Source organism: Stigmatopora nigra, chromosome 18, assembly GCF_051989575.1.
Source record: "Stigmatopora nigra isolate UIUO_SnigA chromosome 18, RoL_Snig_1.1, whole genome shotgun sequence".
NCBI classification, from domain to species: domain Eukaryota; kingdom Metazoa; phylum Chordata; class Actinopteri; order Syngnathiformes; family Syngnathidae; genus Stigmatopora; species Stigmatopora nigra.
The window spans coordinates 8,468,257-8,485,957 of NC_135525.1; the positions used below are offsets into that span (position 1 = coordinate 8,468,257).

The 17,701-nt window shown below is 42.5% G+C and overlaps 2 protein-coding genes across 12 annotated transcripts; both read right to left on the reverse strand.

Moving 5' to 3' along the window:
* Window positions 1–96: 96 nt before the first annotated feature.
* LOC144211881 (carnitine O-palmitoyltransferase 1, liver isoform) lies at window positions 97–8,463 on the reverse strand. Of its 3 annotated transcripts, none has more exons than XM_077739411.1 (19): window positions 8,001–8,461; window positions 6,077–6,229; window positions 5,376–5,515; window positions 4,946–5,117; window positions 4,757–4,858; window positions 4,552–4,689; window positions 4,305–4,382; window positions 4,083–4,190; window positions 3,289–3,373; window positions 2,934–3,129; window positions 2,678–2,866; window positions 2,459–2,564; window positions 2,265–2,381; window positions 2,010–2,174; window positions 1,797–1,925; window positions 1,530–1,685; window positions 1,353–1,466; window positions 1,024–1,116; window positions 97–945 (listed from the first exon to the last, which is right to left on the reverse strand). In XM_077739411.1, the coding sequence occupies exons 2-19, from the start codon at window positions 6,215–6,217 to the stop codon at window positions 820–822; spliced, it is 2,355 nt and encodes a 784-aa protein (XP_077595537.1). In that variant the 5' UTR covers window positions 6,218–6,229; window positions 8,001–8,461; the 3' UTR covers window positions 97–819. The 3 variants fall into 3 exon arrangements, with proteins under 3 accessions (XP_077595537.1, XP_077595536.1, XP_077595535.1); XM_077739410.1 differs by lacking the exon at window positions 3,289–3,373 and adding an exon at window positions 3,682–3,769 and having other exon boundaries at window positions 8,001–8,458; XM_077739409.1 differs by lacking the exon at window positions 3,289–3,373 and adding an exon at window positions 3,682–3,769 and having other exon boundaries at window positions 4,757–5,117; window positions 8,001–8,463.
* Window positions 8,464–8,690: 227 nt separating this feature from the next.
* brsk1a (BR serine/threonine kinase 1a) lies at window positions 8,691–17,496 on the reverse strand. 9 transcript variants are annotated; one of them, XM_077739076.1, is made up of 20 exons: window positions 16,428–17,496; window positions 16,244–16,338; window positions 15,944–16,029; window positions 15,615–15,755; window positions 15,093–15,209; window positions 14,933–14,966; window positions 14,768–14,836; window positions 14,527–14,673; window positions 14,280–14,311; window positions 14,020–14,184; window positions 13,759–13,856; window positions 13,511–13,658; window positions 13,373–13,433; window positions 13,126–13,152; window positions 12,180–12,456; window positions 11,943–11,991; window positions 11,733–11,856; window positions 11,218–11,428; window positions 11,046–11,135; window positions 8,691–10,898 (listed from the first exon to the last, which is right to left on the reverse strand). In XM_077739076.1, the coding sequence occupies exons 1-20, from the start codon at window positions 16,510–16,512 to the stop codon at window positions 10,687–10,689; spliced, it is 2,268 nt and encodes a 755-aa protein (XP_077595202.1). In that variant the 5' UTR covers window positions 16,513–17,496; the 3' UTR covers window positions 8,691–10,686. The 9 variants fall into 9 exon arrangements, with proteins under 9 accessions (XP_077595202.1, XP_077595204.1, XP_077595203.1 ...); XM_077739078.1 differs by lacking the exon at window positions 13,126–13,152 and having other exon boundaries at window positions 8,691–10,886; XM_077739077.1 differs by lacking the exon at window positions 13,126–13,152.
* Window positions 17,497–17,701: the final 205 nt, after the last annotated feature.

Genomic DNA, 17,701 nt, shown 5'->3' on the forward strand with positions numbered 1-17,701 from the left:
CTGGAACAAAAGAAACATTTTTTTTTAAAACATGTCCATCAAGAAAGCAGTGTGGCAATCAGTGGCAAGATAACAAGTTAAGCAACCTCCAAAAAATACAACAAGCACTTTTTATTATTGAATGTCTCTATGTCACCCAGTGAAATAAAAAGCCTAGCAAAAGAATTCTGACAAATTCAGTGGTAAGAACCAAAAACAAAAGTGTTCTCCGACATTTCACTGGTAACCTTCTCGACCTCATGTTTTAAAACACACATTGCATTGTTACATTGCTTCCTTTAGAAATGCTGACATTAAAATAAAAAAAATACAAAAAAAGAAGAGTGGACGTGCTTCCAATGCCTCCTGGACAACCTGAACAGATTTGAAAATAGACAAAAGCCTTTGGCACGTTGTTAAGAATGACCACAACATATTACTGTGGTGCAAAGCAAAATGTTTGAAGTTAAGGAATGTTACAGGTGCCTGTTATCGTCAAGTGTGTAAGTGTGTGTGTGTCGTCAGTGCAGTAACATCCAAGCAAATCTACTCAGAGCAATCATTGGTATCGAAACAGAAGCATGCCCCTTTAAAAAAAATTGCCAATATCGACAAATAAATGCAATACTACATAATAAACTCAGATGAAATTGAATGACAAACACAAAAATATAAATGTATGTCGTAAAAAGACCTGCTCCCTTGTATATTGGTTTCTTTTGACCCGGTTTGTTGGAAAACTAGACATTGTTTTCTTACCTCTCGCAACATAAAAACATTACCACACTTCCCTCACTCAGTAAAAACCTTTTTTTCCTCAGAATCCCTTTTTTCACTCGTTTACAAGTTTTTCTTGACCTCGGGTCGACTCTCTTCGGGCTTGCTGGGTTCTTTCTGGACAGGGCTCATTAGGTCCAGCAGGTCGTGCAAGGCTTTCATAATTTTAGCACCAAACTTATGGGCATCCTGGAAGAGATACAAAAAAAAAAAACAATAAAGTGTGTTCTTTCAAAATAATAAGTTAAAATGTGTACAGTAACTCACAGTGTCAGGACATGAGTGCTTGCAGGAAATGTGAAAGTTGATCAGGCTATCACCCAAAATGTAGTAGGACACTCCATAACCATCATCAGCCACCTGAAAAGACAGACATAACAGAATCAAATCAAATTATTGGATTAAAAATGTTATTTAATATTGAAAGTTACAACGGTAATTTTTGGATAGCAAATAATGTTTTTAGGCAATGCGAGAATGCAAGTACAAAACATCTATATTTCCTCTCTCCTGCTATTTGTGCTACCAACCCTCAAAATAGAATGTAATAACCATGCATTTAAATGCTTCCGTAACACACAGAAAGCAGCACTCACCGGCCCAAAGCCTCCCCCGCATGAAATGTACTCCGGGTGGTTGACAAGGTCAAACAGCTCCGGCTGCTGGAGAGAAGTCTGACTGGTAGACAGCCTCCACGGCTCGGACAAAACCTGAAACAGTCGGTGTCAATAAAGCTATAAATTGAGAAAATGCGAGAAGAGTCCAAAACGAACCTCTTTCAAGAAAGGCGACTCCAATTTGAGGTACTGGGAAACTACATAGAGGCAGAAGAGGTGTCTGTCGATACCGGCGCCTGTCATCGCCATGCGGCAAAGGTTCTGGTGCTTTTCGGACGCTGTGCGGAACAGACGTCTGCAAACATCTGCTGACTGGTGGAGAAAAAAAAAGAAACTCATTTATGCACTATACTCCTTACTCCACACTGAAGTTTGCTTGCATCGCAAACTTGAATGAATCATGAAAAAAAGTGGACATCCCACCTCTTCGCCCACAAGCGCTTTAACAAAGGCACTGCTCTCATTGGAGCACGAGCGAACAGTCTCGGTTCTGCCCTCCCTGAACAGGCGGGTCATGGAAGCCTCATAGGTCAGACAAAACGTTTTCCGATTCTAGAACATAAAACAAAAACAAATGGCTTGTAATCGCTGCAGCCTAAGTCTAGAAACGCATCCAAACTTGCAGGTGTTTCTCACCCTGAAATAGGCTAACTGAAGAGCTATTTGAATGAAGGCGTCCGGGCTGACTCGACACTTCTTGATCTTTCCCTTGCCAAAGTCTCTGAAGGACACCACGTGGAAGTCAATGTCATCAGCCAGGGTTTGGGCCACTGACAGGGACTTAGAGACTTGTTCCTCACACTGAATGTGACACACACACACACACACAAGTGCTATTCAACATACAATTTTAAGCATTCTGAGCTCAGTGGCTCTACTTGACCAACTAACCTCTAGGGAAATTTCCCAAGAAAGCTTGACAGGTTGTGCCAGCGACGAGTCCACTTCACCTTTGCAGTGACCCTCGCCGTTGTAACCGAGCTGGAAACAGTCGGTGGCCACCACATACTGGAATGGCAGGACAGGGAATCATTTAAAAAAAAATGGTTGGCACTCAGATCCACCTCTCGGACAACACTCCTTACCTCCCACAGGTGTGCGATCACCGGCGCGTCAGCCCACGAGTGCTCCGCGTTAATTCCATTCTTACCGTTTTTGAAGACGACCACGGAGAAAGACTTATCAAACCACCTGCATGACAGAGAAGATCATTTTAATAAGATTGCATGTAATAAAACATGCAGTAATGGTGGAATTGCTATATAAAATGGTTTTGCACAGAGTTCACTTTGGACTATAACTACCTGTCGTAACATTTCCCATGCAGCAATGACTTAGCATAGCGGTCCAGACTCCCCGACGGGTCGTCTCCCATCATGCCCTGCTCCTCGTCATCAAGAGCCACAAAGAAGGCAGCTTTTTCGATGCAGTCCAATGACCGCTTGTTGATGCCGCTGCTGAAGTACTTGATCCTGGCTTGCGCCCAAGGAATCCTGGGCCAAAAAGAGTTTTTTAACCAATAATTCGGAGAAAAAAAATGCAGTTTCTTGTCAGACAGACCTGTCACCAGCAGTCAGAGCGCCAAGTTTGGCTTCTCCCTTGCAGGGTGTGGAAGGGTCATCGAGGATCCTCTGAATCTGGAATTCAATCTCCCTGGGGGACAGCAGCCTCCCTGCCTGGTACACCCTGAGCCGAAAGTAGCGGCCTCTGTGATATACGACCACATAGTCGCTATCCTGCCAGTGCTGCAAGGTGTCTTTGGGAAGAGAAAGAGGCACAGTTTTATTACTAAGTAGAAAACTTGGCATGTATTATAAGTATGTTGAGTAGCTCTTGTGGTGTTGCTTATATGTTGGTTTATTCAGCAATTTAGTCTGGGGAAACTGGCACCATGGCACTCTTTCAGTTTGACTACCTGTTAGTGTTCCAGGGATTCGACATGTGTCAAACATCCTCTCAAACTGATAGGAACAGCAAGGAACCGCAGATCTCAATAACCACTGAGTCAGAAGAATGGAACGCCGGAAAAGAAATAAAAGATCATAGAATGGAAAAAAGGAATTGAAGAAAGATGAGAGAAAATATGAAGAGTGGGCAGACAAGAAAATATATATTAGTTAAGAGAACCACTAGGCACATAGACCCAGAAAGAGCACAGTAGGAAAAAAGGAGAGACAGGGCGAGACTCATACACAACTTTAAACGCTTTTATCTACCCATTGTGGATCACACATTAAAACCAAAGGCCATTTTGAGTGGATGTTGACACAAAAAGTGTGCGTGTGTGTATTCATGTCTGTATCTTTACCCGTCTCCTCTCCAGGAGTGCGTGTGGTGTTAAACATCCTCTCACACTGAGCTGCACACAGAGGAATGACAGTGCCGGGTATACGACTCTGAGAGACAGGGGGGGATCATGAGGTCAGGCAAAAACAATAGTGGGAGTGGAGTGAAAAACATACAGTAAATAGGAGCAAGGGTGAGACAAAGGGGTGCTATGAGAACATGAGGGTTTTCATAGGCAGATGAAAATTACAAAAAATATATATATATATATGGAATAAAAACTAAAATCCACAAACTAAACAGGTGTTTGCTCTGTTCATGCTTAAATAATTACTAAATCACAACATAATATGTAAATTTGCTCTGCAAAAGTAAAACGTGCACTGTTGGACGTGTTGCCTTAGCAACAGTAGGCAGACTCACAGGTTTGAGTTCTTCTTTGTTAAGTTTGCGGCGGTATAGAAACATTGCGTGGATGGTGTTGCCAGCTCTGGCTGCCTGGATTGGTGTGGGCGTCACATACAGGAAATCCTTAGGGGGAAGAGAAGACAAGAGTTTTTATCACAGCAATTGCGGACAAACACTACACAATTAGGACAAGCTAGGACTAAGACAAATCAATATCGATCCAATAAAAATACATACCATGCCATAATAATTGCTGTTGACCATAATGGGGCTCCTTCCTCTTAAATAGACATATTCCTCCCACCAGTCGCTGACCTAAAACATATAAAACAAACTGCGTGAGAAAACAACCAATAAAAACATTTCCTGCTGAGTTATCCTAAATAATGCAAGGTAGAGAAACCCTCAAAGGCATATATATTTGATACAATTTTCCAACGTAGACTTTATTTACTCAAAAAGTAGGTCAATTGTGGTTGCTCACATAGTTGGCGGCCCATAGAGATTTGACTTTGAGGTACCACTGAAGGCGGTTTCCGAGGCGACTCTCAAACTCGCCGGCCAGTTTGGTCATCCGTTCGTACTGGGTGTCGTCCATCAGTGGGCGAACTGACTCCAGATACTAAAAAGGAAAACCCAATCAGAGTTATTGGATGCTAGCATTTTCTGGGCACAATTTGGCGACCTACCCTCTTGATAGTATCCTTGACAGCCGGAACCGGCAGGTTTGGCAATGAGCCTTGGTAACTGTAGAGCATAGGCTTTCTGCCAGAGAAAATGCGTACCAGTGCCTGGCTCGTGAACATAGGCACGCAGTGAGTGCATTTTGGAATAAAAATTAACTGTGGAAAAAAAAAGGCAGGGAAAAAAACACTCACCACCCAGATTTTAGTGGTGGTGGACATCTTGCCGTGCTGCTCGAAGATCCAGCGGTGGTAGGAGAGCAGCTGCTTGAGGCACAGGCGCATGGTGAAGATGAGTAGGAGCCACAGTAAGGTGCTGAAGAGCACTGCCGACACTACTGTCTGACATTGGGTGCTCATGGACTGGCTGGAGAGGAGCAGAAAAGATTGTTTTTCTGTGTGCACATCATTATTAAAGAATAGCAATGCAAATTAAAAACACAGCAAGAGTGTCAGACTCATTTTCATCTGGGCCGGACCATTTTAGATATCATATTTCGATTTTTTTTTTTCTTATAATGGATTAAAATAACTGGGTTAAAATCCCTGAATATTCAGGTCGCCACTTTGACACATGTGATTTAGAGTATCTAATGAAACATACAGTGAGTGTGTTATTTTTTACCTGACAGGGAGGTGTTCTTGTATCTTGGCTATGAGTCCCATGGAAGGGTCGGATCGAGTGTACATGGTGGCCAGGATAGCGATGACAACAAAGAGCCATGAGGACGGACTGGCGGGATAAACTCCTGTGATCACGCTATTCTGATTTTTTGAGAAAGAGAGCGAAAGATTGACCGTAAATCCCGTTTTATCCATTCTCATGTCAGGTTTCTTACATAATGAATAAATTACAATGTTTTCCAACAAATCACCACTCTGCACTGCAAAGGTCATAAACAGAAAACCCTAAAGAAACATTCAAACACTCTTGTATAAGTTCATTATAATATGATTTAATAAATGGGCAGCATCACGCCTGCCACTGATAGCCATAGATGTCCACTCCAGTTCAAATTTTCAATATTCAATTATTTTATTCATTATTGCCACAAAGCCTTGGGCTAAAATAGGGCAAAGTAATTGTGTTATTGTGCCAGTGTGTTTGTTTTATTGCTCCATCGGGCCCCAATTTGTGAATCACTGTGTTACTGCCTGAACATGTCCTTAGAATTGCTGGTTATTGAGCAATCTGAAACATTCATAATGACACGTGACAACACTTTGATTCATCTACTTATTAACTTCTTAAGGAAGCAAGTCAACCGAGCTGAAACACGGAAGTATTGCACTGCAAAAAAAGCAAAACCAGTGAGGCCAACCCACCTTCAGTCTAATGACTCGCTTTTTCCAGGAACGGATGCCTGAGCGGTAGATCTCAGTCAGTGCTTGATGGGACAAGTGATACTCGATGCCCTCTGGGGTGACAGTGAACTGGAAGGCCACGGCTTGGTGGGCCTCTGCCATGACGACGGTGCACTGTGTGGAGAGAAAGTGGCGATATGCATGACAGTGGTTCTTGGGTTAGGAAAAAAACGTGGGGTGACGAGAGCTCAGCTGCAAACGTGACGTGGGTCACGTGAACCTCTGTAAGCAGCTGCCTCTCATACCGGGAATGACCCACTTAATCATGGGATGCTGGGGACTGCATATGAACTGTCAGTGACAACAATAAACAAAGAGACAAGAGCGCATGTGGGACTATGTTGCAATGTAAGCATGTAAGATTGTCTTCACAGGGGATGAGAATTGATGAGCATGGATGAAGATCCATTGTGTGATACGCTACTTTTATTAGTGACTCCTTTCAAATGCAAAGTAGGTTTAAATGAGCTACATCGAAAAGTGCTGACTGACTTCATGATTTTCCGTGTTGAACTCAATTACAATTTCACCTCATAGAGGGGATTGATTTCTGTCCCAAAATAGGTTGTGATATTGGGGAAAGCCTGAGGTCTGGTTTGTTACACACAGTAGCGTGGGAAAGGAGCATTTAACATAAAATCTTTTTTTACGTTATAATAAGCAACTACTACTATTTTTAAATTTTATAGGTTATAGGTACTGCCTTCTGATAGACTTTCTGATGGTCTTCTATTCCATCCCTAAGTCACAAAACCAAGACACGTCATCAGTTCAAGGTTATGATTTTTACCTTGACTTCCTACAATAAAATATACTGATAAGAGTTCATTTCTTCACTGTAAAGGTTAAACTTTGTTTTTCTTTGATTTTGAAACTCAGCTCAGTCACAAGATATTTTATAGAACTGCTGTAGGTGTGGCCCAGGAAAAGTTTCATTTATATGCCATAAGAGTCAATTTATTGTGTGGAAGGGCGAAAACACTTATCCATGGGCCTCATGTCATTATGCAGTATACTGTAAACCCAATGAAACTTAATAATAGTACAGAAAACATATATGGTAAATGGTCGTTCTTATTAAGAGGTACCAGAATCAAATTTCATCCGGGGGACAGTGATAGTAATTACTGTGTGCCGTTTTATGTGTTGTATGTTCAAAACTACTGAACATTGTTATTTGCTATTTAATGATTAATTGATCAGTAATTACACAGATAGACATGCTGTACTGCTCTTGTTCACCAAGTACAATTTGGACACGCCCACCAATGGTATGTTAAGTACACTGTACATATTACTTACAGATATACCAGAGTGATGGGTTGTCAGAATGGAAAGTGAAATTATCTTAATGTTTTTATTAAAAAGAGAGGTTGATCCCACATTTGCTACGTGATTTTAATTTACAATCGAAATATACAGAAAATAAAAGGTCGCACAATCAGTGACGTAACTCACCGAGTTGTGATTTGTTTCTTAGTTTGCAAAACATTACCGGACGATCAAGGTTAAAAAACATTTTCCAGCAATATTGTACAAAAGACACACAAGTATCAAAACGTTTTTAGTAAAACAAATACGTTAAAACGTTATACATTTGACGCTAACCAGCCAAGCGTTAGTTCCTGTTTTACTTTGAAATTACTTTCCTTTTCATGAAGACGTTTAAAATCGATCTCCAGCTTTGTGCTTATGCATTTTATGCAGAGATAGTACAGATGCAATGATCTGGATTGCAAAATTAATTTAACAAAAACACCTGCAATTGTCAGCGATTAACGCCGAGCCCATTTGAACTGGTTTTAGCACCATTACTCTATCGTTAGCTGCATACGTCAAGCAGCCTCCCACGGCGCCATTTACCACTACGCTTGTGTTTTCTTACCTTTTGGGCTCTGCGATTTCGAAAGCAGAGAAGAAAGACTCGGATTGTGTCTTAAAACATCGAAAAACGCCGTGACTGTGTCGACGTAGTCCAACCGGCCCTGCTAGTCTGTGAACTGGTCAACAGAACATTTCCCCTCCTACTGAATGGACTTGATGCACCCTTCACTGACTGTCGGAAATGTCGCTTACAGGGTTAGCAGATCGAAATGACAATACCCAGGCCAACTATAATGTAAATCCACCCAGTCAAATACCAAATAATTTAAGATGTTTGTTCACCATTAAACGTCCAAATAATGATTGTCAAAAGAAACTGTAGTAGGAGGACAATATGGAATATTCGACTGCATTGCATTTCTTTGAAATTGGTGTCAAAAGTAGAAGTAAATTCATCTGTCAAGTGGAAATAATTCGAAAAAAATGCGACAGATCAAATTAAAATTATAGTGCATCTATCTATCACGTCCTTTTCAGTTTTTTTTTTATAATTTCACTTTGCACTTGCAGTTCAGAGGCATTGAAACTGAACTTCAATCAAAGCGACTAATTTTGTCAAAGGAAGTACACGTTTCTTTCAACGCTCCTTCTCTATTTGCCACTCTAAATGACGAAATTTGATACTGAAATTTGAAAATGTCATATCAGTTGTTCAATAAAGAATCTGAAATTATAAATGATAGGTGCCACACACATGGATTTGGGGTTTATTATTGTAATCATAACAAGGTGGGTTTCTCTTTATTTTGACCATCAATTCAATCATAACTGTTATTCTTTTTTTTTTAAATCACAGGCAATAGTTATAATAGTGCACTTTTTATATTTAAATTATTATACAGACATTTGTTTTTCAAACACCTTATTCTACTGACCCTTATGGATGGAGAATAGTTTACAATCTTGGCCACAGTTGGGTCACTGACGGTGAAAGTGGCGTGTAGAAGAGAAAAAAAATGAATTGGATGATGGTGAGGAATCATAACGTGAACACACACAGTGAAGCGGTTTCTCGTGTGCTGATGAGGGCTACACAACACGTGGTGGGTGAGCAAACGGATCAAAGTGACGAGGGAAAGCAAGAAATGGAGCAAATCGACAAGTGTGAAGGAAAAATGACATGCCTGTTAAGAGTTTAGTTGCTAATCTGTCACACAGGCCCTGTGCAGCATCTTAAAAGTTCAATTAACTCATTGTTACGCCCCCATCAACCACCAATCTCCCACACATACCAGCAAAAATCTTGATGAATTAAAAAGCAGAAAAACAAATATTACTCTGTACTGCTATTGTAGTGATTCACATTTAAAAAGTGCTGAAAGTAATGCGATGGAAAGTTCATATCAACGGTAAAAAATAGGCAAATGTTCCATAAAGCAAAGGAATGTGGTAGAGTTGAATAAATATGTAAACCAAAAGCAGACATGAGAACTTGGTTGGACAATATCTTGCACTTTTTTGCATATTGTGCTGTATGGAAGACTGGTGATGGGCATTAGCTAGTCTATTAGAGAAGTTGAATACTAATACTGTATGACGTTGCAAGGGGGAAGGATGTGTGACACTTTGCTTCTGTTCCCTTCACAAAGTCCAGGTCAACCAGGAATGTGACACAGTGAGCCGTGAAACCACCAACATATCGACGAATGTGTCATCTCTGCCGACGACAAGGAGAAAAGCTTGATGTGAAAAGGAGGCTTCCGTCTGAAGCTGCACACGAATGTCATTCTTTTTCAATGAAGGACAAACAACCTTGATGAGGATCATGAACATAGTCACAAATAGTGTTTTTTTTTTCTTCTTCTCTCCATAGAGTCATGTTGAGATTTCTGTTGAAATCAAAAGTATTTTTCCTCAGAGGAGCAGGAGCTTAAATGGATAAGTTCGTCTGGTCTCTGAAGAGAAATTAAAGGGCCAAAATAAATAACTAAAATAAAGAGGCAGCTTCCTCTTTCCAGCACTGACTGCTGCCGTCTTGCTGCGATCATAGCGCACGCCCTCAAAAGGAAATAAATAACGTCGAAATAAAAAAATAAATTTTCACAATCACTTACATAGCTTACTTTGTTGGTTTTCTTTGAGTCACGTGTAGGATGCTGATTTCCTGAGAAGATCAGGACCTTTTCACTCAGCTTACATCCGGTTTTAATCTGCCACTGACTTAAGTCGATGTCTTTCAAATATGGAATAGCCGTGAAGACTACTTGTTGCATGTCACCTGAGACTGACATGAACATGCACTGGTAAATTTTTCAGTGTCATTCTGGAGGACCACCACAATACACCTTAATCTTTTTGGTATCAGATGCTGTCGTACAATGCTTATGGTAGGCTAGCTATCAGGTCTTGTCAGCATCCTTTAGCAGGCTGATTTGCTAACTGGCATGCACATTAGCACTTCAAAATTCCTATTTTGACTTGGAGAAGCTGTACCTACGGCGGGACACCAAACTACTCATTCACTATCACTTCATTAAACGGGGGATTCCATTGCTCTGGTGGAACTTTTTTGGAATCCAGGTTTTCGGACAATTGTTAAACACAAAAGCATGATGGGGGCGGGGGCTCAACGTCCAAGCACCTCATTGAGGATGTCACTTGTGGTTTGCGGGGATGCTTAAAGATGAAGTCAAAGAGAATGGATGTCGCTCGGTCAGGCATCCTGCGGTGTGGTTTTCCATTCTAACCTACGGTTGCGATTGGGTTCCGTTGGTGGACAGCAGTCGGGTTCTCTCCTTTGCCGAGCCTCTGCGCTGGAGAACTCCTCCACTGCCTCCTATGCCTGCGCCGTCGGCTCGGTCGCCCCACTCGCATCTGTCGCCCCCACCCTCTGAGCGCCTGGAATTTTGGCGGGTGGGGGTCCTGTGGGGTCTGCCGTTCTTCTCGTCTGGGAAGGGATCAGCAGACGAGAACAGGGAAGTCACCCTATGACTGTGAGTAATGCGTATTTAATGTCAAAATGCCAGTCGAAAAGGTCATTTAAGACTTTAAGTAACGTAAGAATGCTTGTTTTTGTCTACGTTTTAAACATGGATCACAACCTCACCAGATAAGGCTTGCACCAGGGGTTGATCATGGGAGCTGAGAAGCTGGGCTTGAATCGTTTCCACCACTCGTCTGAACCTGCGACTCGGACCTGAGGATGCAGATTTTAAAAAGCATTGATTGCAATGTGTCCTGCAATGGACTTGAGAAAAGATTCTACATTTCCAACTTGCCTGATATGAGGGTGAACGTCACGCTGTATATTCCCGTCTCCCTCCTTCCCTCCCTCTCGGTCCTCTCTCTGTCCCGCTCCCTCTCTCCCTCGGAGAAGGCAATATCCACCTGGAACTTGACGGGCTTCTGGAAGACGGAAGGGCCGCCGGAGGACTTGTATTCGGCCCTGAAGCTTGTCTGGGAGATGACGCTGTGACTGAGCGACGGGATCTGTGTGGTGGGGAGACAGAGAAGAAGCAGAGAGCCCAACAGACTTACGAGGCGGGAGAGGTACGAAGGGCCGACGTGAGTGTAGGGGAGACAAAAGGTGAGGGTGAGGGTGTAGAGAAGAGAGAAAGAGTGAGCCGTAGGCAAAAGCAAAGTGATACATCAGCGTGCCGCGAGTAAACAGAACTGAAATTATGAGCATACATATATAAAGACAAGAAAAAAGTACATGTGTGAGTTTGAACATGCTTCCTGATAGCCTGTGACCTTTGATATGTGTGATAGTTAAGCCACATCAGGTACTCACAGACAGGAAGGCGTGGACAATGTCGGCTTTGACAGAACTCAGAGGTTTGTCTCTGATCACCACAAAGATTTGCTCCTCCTTCTCCAGGCCAATGAAGTTTCCAAACCAAGATTTCTTGGCCAGCCTGAGAAGTGGGAAAAAAACATTCTTCAGCATTCAAGGACTTTGGACTTGATAGTAAAACTTGGCATTGCAAAAATGATGACTTACTCTGGGCTGGATTCTGGAGTTAAACTCGACATGTCCTCTGATGTTGGAACTAAAAGAGAAACCATTGAGTCAGTTTTGTATATATTTTTTTGCGAATTTGTGAATATTGTACTTACTGAATACGTAACGTTTTGACTTATTTTAATAACATAAAAAGCAAAGATTCAATGTTCATATGTGTAAACATTATATTTTCCTTTAAATGTACGACTTGCTTGAACAGAAAGAACCATTCACCTTGCAATTTGCGACGATGGAACCGTGGCGAGCCCAATAAGTTGTTCTTAAACGAATTGAGGCGAGTCCTCCAATGAGCAGAGCTGCTGGCCGCGAGTCCGCTTCCCCCTCCGGGGCTGGAGGGCGGCGTGAGGGACAGGGAGCCCACCCCACCACCCCCTTCTGCCCGCGAGGAGGATGAGGACGAGGAGGAGGAAGGTGGGGTAGAGGAAGGGTGGTGAGGGTGGTGGACAGGGGTACCCAAGGGAGTGGGCAACGGGGAGCCCTGGGGAGTGACCTGCGGCACAGAGTGGGCAGAGTTTGGGTACAAGCTCTTTGTCACAGACTTTAGGACAGAGGACGAAGGGAAGAAAAAACGAGGGATGGGTGAGAGCAGCGGAGAGGGTGAGGGTGAGCGGGAGGATGGGTTGTGCAGAGGCAGGGATTTGATGGGCTGCAGGTGGAGCCGTTCGGCCGGTCCTTTGGCGGGGAGGGTCTGGGTCTTTGTATTGGGGGAAGCTTTGGGCTTGTCGTGAGCCCGTGTGCAGCGAGGTGTCGTGGTGCTTCCCTGTTTGGGCTCCTTTGTTTGAGAAGTGGTGGAGGAGGCGGCGGAAGTGACGTCTGATTGGCTGAAAGTGAAAATGGGGCTTTGGTAGGACTGGGGAGTGGGATTTTGTTGGGGGCAAATGGAAAACAAGAAAGAGAGGGGATGGAACATAGAGAAAGAAGGATGGAAATGAATATCATGCTTCATGGTCAAAGACTGCATCTTGTGAGTAGTGAAAGTGTCGAGTGAAAGACAAAAGTGTGGTCAAATGTTCATTAGCAGTAGCAATGGGGTAAATTGCGGCTGGTGTCAGGTGCAACGATGGCTTTGCTTTCCGGAATTTTGGTAAGTGTGCGTTGCTCATGCGGGATTCGAAAGACAAGTGGCATGACAGTAGAAAAGTGAAAATGTTACACAAACCTGCCGCGTGAGGTTTATTCTGAGGAGCTTGATTTGTTATCATGTTAAAAAAATGATGAGAAGAGATGGATAAATGGATGTTTCTGGGAGTTATGAGTTTTGAATGTTGTTATTGATCATGTTGACAGAATCTATGGCAAAATATATCCTGAAAACCAATTAGCTGCTGTATTAATAGTAAGTTAAATATTACCCGGTTGCATTCAGCTATTGCTCATAAGTATAAAAGCAATAGCAGGATTCTTACCCTGGGACTACTGAGGGGGCTGGAGGAGAGCCCGGTGGATGCTCCGCTCACTGAGCGAGACCTGAGAAATTGAAAAATCAGCAAACTTTCATTCAACAACATAATCACAAATATTTTCAAGGCATTTTAATTTTATACCTCTGGCTGTGGGCAGCGTCTAGAGCACGACGAGGAGGCGTGGGGGAGCCTTGTTCTGTGACACTCAGCACTTCCAGGCTTTTCCTCTCTGGCCGGCAGCGACCGTGGCGCGTCAGCATGGGGGAATCCACGCGCTTCCTCGGAGGATCTGCACATCAACCAATAAAAGTTGAGAAAGTGATCCATAATTTGGACGTCGCTCTGTCAACGTCCCACGAGTGAAGGTATGCTGCCACCTAAGGACTGACCAGCATCATTGCGTTGGGGCAAATCCTCGTCCTCATAGCTGGGGTAACGCTCCTTTCTGTCCAGTAGCAGGTAATAAATCATCTTCTCCTGGTTTTCCCTAAAGAAATTGTAGAATACACAAATAACACCAGCATATTTTAAAATGAGCAACTGTGCTTTCATAAATTAAATCTGTCTCAATCAAAGTTAACCTATCAGTTTGGACCTGGCCAACAAAAGGAACATTTTTAGGTGGGGGTGGCCAAAGTGTAAAGACTTACTCTTCACATTGCAAATCACGCGTGAGCTTGACACGGTCTCTGAAACAGCCCAGTGAGTGCATGCTCTCCAACACATCTGGGTCCAGCTCGGTCAAGGATAGGATTCGACTAACGCACACTCTTCTGGGAGGAGGCTGCTCAGGACAAGGCTCGTTACGGCCACCCCTGGAGACATTCACATGTCCAGTATGTGACGTCGAGTGTGTATGAGCACGATTAAAGATAACATTATGTGCCACAGAGAAGTGACATATACTCACAGATACCAGGCATGTTTCTGAATGGTGTCCAGCTGTACATCACACAAGAAAGATTAAAATGTTATAGTCAAGCGAGGAAGAACATCCATTTTTCTGGCCGATACACATCAAACCTCAATGCAAAATTCACAGTTGTATTTACAAATGTGCAATGGAATTACATCATACGAGGAAAATATTATAATATAATATATATGATGTCTAACACTGTCTACTGCAGGGTGTCATTACGAGGGCTATCGCATACCGTGAGGCGCTTTTCAGGGTTGACCTCGATCATGCCCTTGAGCAGGGACTGGCAGTCCGGCGGGATGAAATGTGGCATGTGGAACACGCCGCTCTTCACTTTCTCCAAAAGTTGACGTAAATTGTCATGGTCGAATGGCAGGGCGCCCTGGTGAGGACAAAGAGCAAAATTGTGACACATCCAAAAAAGAATGGGTCATACGAAAGCACAAATACTCCTTTACTCAGACAATAATAATTACCACAAGCAGAGCAAAAAGAATGACCCCGCAGCTCCATACATCTGCTCTCCTTCCATCATACTTTTCTCCCTGTCACAGAAAAAAAAATCAACATTTACTGTAAAAACAGACATCATTTGAGTCGTATAAAACAGATCATCCTTAATGTGAAATGTGGTCACTTACCCGTATGACTTCAGGGCAGGCGTAATGAGGGGATCTGAAAGAGGAGAACAATGGCATTAAATGCATTTCTAAGTTTTTGCAGTGTTGTAGTGCAACATATAATGTGGCAGAGTTATTTGAAATATGTTTTTTGTGTGGATTAACACAAAGAGGCACTCACCCACAGCTGGTCTCTAACAGGCTGTCACCCACCTGGAGTGATGCCATACCAAAGTCAGCGATGCGGATGTTGTTTTTCTCATCCAGCAGCAAGTTCTCAGGCTTCAGGTCTCTGTGGCTGCATCAGTGCATAAGTGATGCTCATGAAATGGCCGTAAATGTATTTATGAGTGTAATTTTTAAAAGTAGCATCCCCAAATCAACTATTACTAAATGTATACAAAGTAAACAGTACAGCTACCACACTTGGTTAAACTGCAATATATTTCAATTAAATCATTGCATGAAATTACTATGCAATTTGTTCTCAATATGTTTTACTGTTTATTTTACTATGAATACAGGAATCTAAATTTTTATAGTTCAATCATTTTAATAGTTTCAGGCAACATTTTTTTACTCAAGTGGACATTGTTATCACTGCATTAATGGGGCACTTTAAGAGTTAATGGTGTATAAGTTCTCAACTAAAATGACTGAAACTAAGTAGTGCAAGAACAAGCGCTTGGACGTAAAAACTAACCAGATAGAGTGACTGTGGCAGAAATCCAAAGCAGAGATGATCTGCCTGAAGAACTTCCTGGCTTCCTTGGGAGTGAGACGGCCTTTCTTAACCAGGTAATCAAACAGCTCCCCTCCAGATACATGTTCCAACACCAGATATCTGTAGATGCACATTTACTATTTATTCAAAATTCTTTTAAAAACTAAATTATTCCATACTCCTGTCCCAAATCTCATTCAGTTGGACAGGTGTACAGTGCAGCAGAGTGTATGGTCGGTCTCATAACATATGTTAGTACTTAATAAGCATAAGTGTTTGCATGGTCTGACTGTGCGATGGGAACTCACAGGTACTTGTTATTCTCATATACATCGTGCAGCTTCAACACGTGCGGATGCTCAATTAGTTTCAGGATGGCGATCTCCCTTTCAACCTGTTCAGACCAAGAGAAAATATTGGATAGTTAAGAATGATTCTGCTAGTAAAACTGTTAGTGCAGTTCTGCACCACTCTAAAATAACTACACTGACACTTTTTTAACAAAGGTAACACCACTGCATATTATTTTTACAATGGTTTGATGCTTGTAACTTGATGTTATTTCCAAAGTAGAAAATATTGCAAAAAGAAACATGGAATTTGCATACCTTCATCAACACTGACTCAGAGAGCTTCTCTCTGTTGACGATTTTGATGGCCACCTTTTGACCGGTGATGCAGTGGATGCCGAGCTTAACCAGTCCTATAGAGAAATTAAAAGGTAAATCATTTTAATGGAGTTGTTTTTTTCTTTAAATGGAGCATAAACATTTTAATCAATGATTTCCTCACCTGTTTGCCCCTTCCCCAGTGTTTTTTCCAGCCGATAAGGCCCGACATATTGAGCGGACTGACTCAAAGACAGTTCTTTACTCATCCTGCTCTTACTTAAGAGACACTAGACTAAAAGATTATTGCTTTTACTGTAATATTTTACAGTTTATCCAGATGTTAGTGTGGCATACAATGTGCCCACTTATGAAGATGTTCAGCAAATCAAGAGGAATCTTACTCAAATACTCCATTTAAATCTGACTATTTAGTCATTGCTGCCCCTTTAGTATAGAAAAAACAACAATTTTGAAATCTGGGATAAAATCAATAATTTTGACAAACTAATTCAAGAAGAAATTATGACCTTATTGGCATCACTACAACATAGTAACACATTTTGGGGTGAAAAAAACTCATCAAAAACACATTTCTAAATTATGACATTAAAAGTCGTGCCAAAAGATCCTCAGATGAGTTGCAAATTAGAATGTAATTTCTCTCTCCGTCGGGCCTTTTTTTTCCTCCTCACAGGTGCAACGACATGCTAAGTGTAGCCTCGCCGCCGCTCTCCCACTCAGCAGCGAGGCTAGTTTCTAGCTTTAGCTTCGGCGCCTTGACCCAGCGGCCGTCCTGTCAAAATAAACTACACCAGATCGAGTCGTTGGCCACCGAGAAACGCTTGTAACCCTTGTCCGATGGATGCCTCATTCTCTCGAAAGATGGATGGAGCGCGTATCCGGCGTACAGATCGCCATTCCGGCGCCGTCTCGAAGTCCTTCCCCCGCCTGCCCTGTCCTCCCTTTACCCAGTGTTTGCCTCTACATCCCCGCTAGGAGCCAGTGATATCACAGCAACATCTTCTCGAAGCAAGTGCAAAAAAAAGCCCACGCAGACGTCCCCGATTTAGCAATAAACCCCTTCGGTTCCTGCACTAGAGCTCGGTAATAGTTGGCGCAGGGTTTAAAGGCCTCTTAGTATTACACTCCCTTCGGTTTTCTTGCCGTAAATCGATATTTTTTCCTCTCTCTCTCTCTTTCTCTTCTCTCCCATCGCATCACTCGCATCAGCATCCGGGTCCTGCTCCATCCAAGCGCCTGGCCCCGCCCTCCATCTCCTCCCGCATCCAGGTCATAAACAGCCGCCACAGGCAACCAATGGGAGGGCATTAAAATGAGGATGCTGAGGTGTTGCACATCTGCTAATAGTGACAGTGCAAAAAATAAGACGTTTGACGATGTTTATGGGTCATTGTCATATAATTGGATGAAATGATAAAAACTGTTGTAAAAATA

Coding starts and splice junctions, on each gene's coding strand:
- LOC144211881 (XM_077739409.1), bottom strand. CDS start 6,217: ATGGCAGAGGCCCACCAAGCCGTGGCCTTCCAGTTCACTGTCACCCCA. Junction 2,175..2,264: donor CTTGGGAAATTTCCCTAGAG/GTTAGTTGGTCA, acceptor TGTCACATTCAG/TGTGAGGAACAAGTCTCTAA. Junction 946..1,023: donor AGCACTCATGTCCTGACACT/GTGAGTTACTGT, acceptor TATCTCTTCCAG/GATGCCCATAAGTTTGGTGC.
- brsk1a (XM_077739069.1), bottom strand. CDS start 16,512: ATGAGTAAAGAACTGTCTTTGAGTCAGTCCGCTCAATATGTCGGGCCT. Junction 15,210..15,614: donor TGCCACAGTCACTCTATCTG/GTTAGTTTTTAC, acceptor GCACTGATGCAG/CCACAGAGACCTGAAGCCTG. Junction 14,837..14,932: donor CCTGCCCTGAAGTCATACGG/GTAAGTGACCAC, acceptor TTTCTGTGACAG/GGAGAAAAGTATGATGGAAG.